The sequence below is a fragment of the Nycticebus coucang genome, chromosome 1 (genome assembly GCF_027406575.1).
Source record: "Nycticebus coucang isolate mNycCou1 chromosome 1, mNycCou1.pri, whole genome shotgun sequence".
Lineage (NCBI taxonomy): Eukaryota > Metazoa > Chordata > Mammalia > Primates > Lorisidae > Nycticebus > Nycticebus coucang.
Window position 1 is genome coordinate 23,448,390 of NC_069780.1, and position 2,647 is coordinate 23,451,036.

General features: G+C 45.8%; 1 protein-coding gene across 1 annotated transcript; it reads right to left on the bottom strand.

The window, feature by feature from the left end:
* Positions 1-496: 496 nt before the first annotated feature.
* LOC128598603 (40S ribosomal protein S2-like) lies at positions 497-1,401 on the bottom strand. The gene has a single exon (XM_053609230.1). The coding sequence runs from the start codon at positions 1,395-1,397 to the stop codon at positions 540-542; it is 858 nt and encodes a 285-aa protein (XP_053465205.1). The 5' UTR covers positions 1,398-1,401; the 3' UTR covers positions 497-539.
* Between the last annotated feature and the right edge of the window lie 1,246 nt (positions 1,402-2,647).

A 2,647-nucleotide genomic window follows, 5' to 3' on the forward strand; every position in this document is an offset into this window, starting at 1 on the left:
GGGATGAGAAGAATGAAGAACAAGAAGGGATAAAAGACAAAAAAAATAAATAAATAAATAAGAAAAGAGAAAGGAAAAGAGGTGAGTAAAAGGGAAGATTGACGAAAGGAAGAGAGGAAAAGAAAGAGTGAGGGGTAATAGTGGTGTATAGTAGGGTACTTTGACCCATACCCACAAATCCCAACCTCTGATGGGGCTGGGTTGGATGGGTCCCTTGACATCTACAGCTCTTTGCCAGCCTGAGCAGACACAAGACCCCACCTCCACCAAATAGAGAAGAAAAACAAAAATACTATAAATCAAAGCAAAACAAATAAAAACCTTAGGGAAAAAGAAACAAGTATCAGGGGCAGAAAAACTAGCAAAAATGAAGACCTTATTATTAAAGAAGGCAACAATGAAAAATTATATTTACATAAGAAAAAGAAAAAAAGAAAAAGAAAATTCTAGGGGGGAAAAAGTTGGGAAAAATTTTTATTTTTTATTATTATTATTATTTTTTTAACAGACTCAATTCACTTTATTGTTGCATAAAAACCCTATGTTGTAGCCACAGCTGGAGCCTGGGTCCTCTGCACAGAGACTCTGGTGTGGGTCTTGACAAGATGGTCAGTGAATTCTTGGTAAGGAGACTTGGTGAACACTGTCTCTTTCCAGAGATCAGGAGTGAGATAGCTGTAGGTCTTGGAAATGGCATCAAAAGTGGTCTTGGCAAAGTTGCCCAGGGTGGCAGTGCAGCCCCTGGCTGAAGTGTAGCAGTCATCAATCCCAGCCATCATTAGCAGCTTCTTAGGCACAGGCGCTGAGACAATGCCAGTTCCTCTAGGAGCAGGGATGAGACGTACCAGCACAGAGCCATAGCGGCCTGTCACCTTGCAAGGAACAGTGTGAGGCTTGCCAATCTTATTCCCCCAGTAGCCTCTCCGCACTGGGACAATAGAGAGCTTGGCCAGGATGATGGCACCTCGGATGGCAGTGGCTACTTCCTTGGAACACTTAACACCCAGACCAACGTGACCATTGTAGTCCCCAATAGCAACAAACGCCTTGAACCTGGTCCGCTGACCAGCGCGGGTCTGTTTTTGCACTGGCATAATCTTCAAAACTTCATCCTTGAGAGATGCCCCCAAGAAAAAATCAATGATCTCAGATTCCTTAATGGGCAGAGAGAAAAGATGTATCTCCTCCAGGGATTTGATCTTCATGTCCTTGACCAGGCGGCCCAGCTTGGTGACGGGCATCCATTCTTTGTCCTCGGCCTTGCCTCCGCGAGCTCCGCGGCCTCGACCCCAGCCACGGATGCCGCTGCCGAAGCCTCCACGGAAACCACCACAGCCTCCCAGTCCAGGGCCCCCGGGGCCTCCAGGCCCTCCCGCTGCACCGGCATCATCCGCCATTTGGTGTTTTTGTCAGAAAAGAAGCAAAATTTTTATTTTTTTGAGACAGAGTCTCACTTGGTCACCCTTCATAGACTGCCATAGTGTCTTAATTCACAGCAACCTCAAACACTTGGGTTCAAGTGATCCTCTTACCTCAGCCTCAGCCTCCCAAGTAGCTGGAGCTATAGGCACCTTCCACAATGCCTGGCTATTTTTTAGAGATGGGGTCTCACTCTACCTTAGGCTGGTCTTGAACCTGTGAGCTCAGGCAATCCACCAGCCTTGGCCTACCAGAGTGCTAGGATTACAGGTGTGAGCCACTGTGCTGTGCATAAAAAATTTTTTTTGAAAGAAAAAAAAAAAAATATATATATATAAAAATATATATATACATATATAATATATGTATTTTGCTTAATACTGCCTGGGTTATAGGTGATCTTCTGGGGTATGAGATGCTAATTACAATGCTGATACACCTGTATAATATGGAGACTGGAAGTTTCTGCTGATTTATTTGCCCTCAAACCCTGCAGGATTGGGAACCTGAATCTCTCCCTAACCTGCTTAATAGATACACCACAACCTTTCCAAGCTGGGTCCCTTGGCTAAGCAGTGGCTTTCCCAGGAAAGCATGTGTCACTCAGATCTCTCCAGAAGTGGCTGCCTGCTTATTAGGCACATCAAAACTGGCCTCCCCCTAGGACCTGGAGGGTGGAGCCTGCAAGGCAGCTCTCCCATAATGACTGGGCCTGGCCTGCAGCTGAACAATGAAAGCTCTGCTCTGCCCTGGAGGCTCAATCCCAGCCTCTAGGTGCTGTTCAAAGTCACTTGCTCACTTACCCAAAGTCTCCCAAGATAACTGAACCAAGTGCCCAAGTCCAAAAAGGAAAACCCACAGGAAAGGCCTTCCCTGTCTGCAAACTCTTGCCATGGCTCTAGTTGCTGCCTTCACAGCTGCCAGGGCCAGCTGGCCTCTGACTGATCACAAACACTTGCCAGTTCTCCACTGCTTTCATCCTCCTCTTGGGATCCTGAAATCTCTCACTGCCTCCCTGTGACTTCTGGGTTGAGCCCACAAGTCAGAGATGCCTGGAGTCTTCTCTCCCCAATCTCACCATGCTCGGTTGCAAATAAGCCGTCTCTAGTCCACCATCTTGCTCCATGCCCCCCATAATGTCTTAAAATTTTCTTCTTTGTTTACTTTTTATATTTTTGTATAAACAAATAAGACTATAGATCTTGTAGATTCTTTTTATTTTAATAAT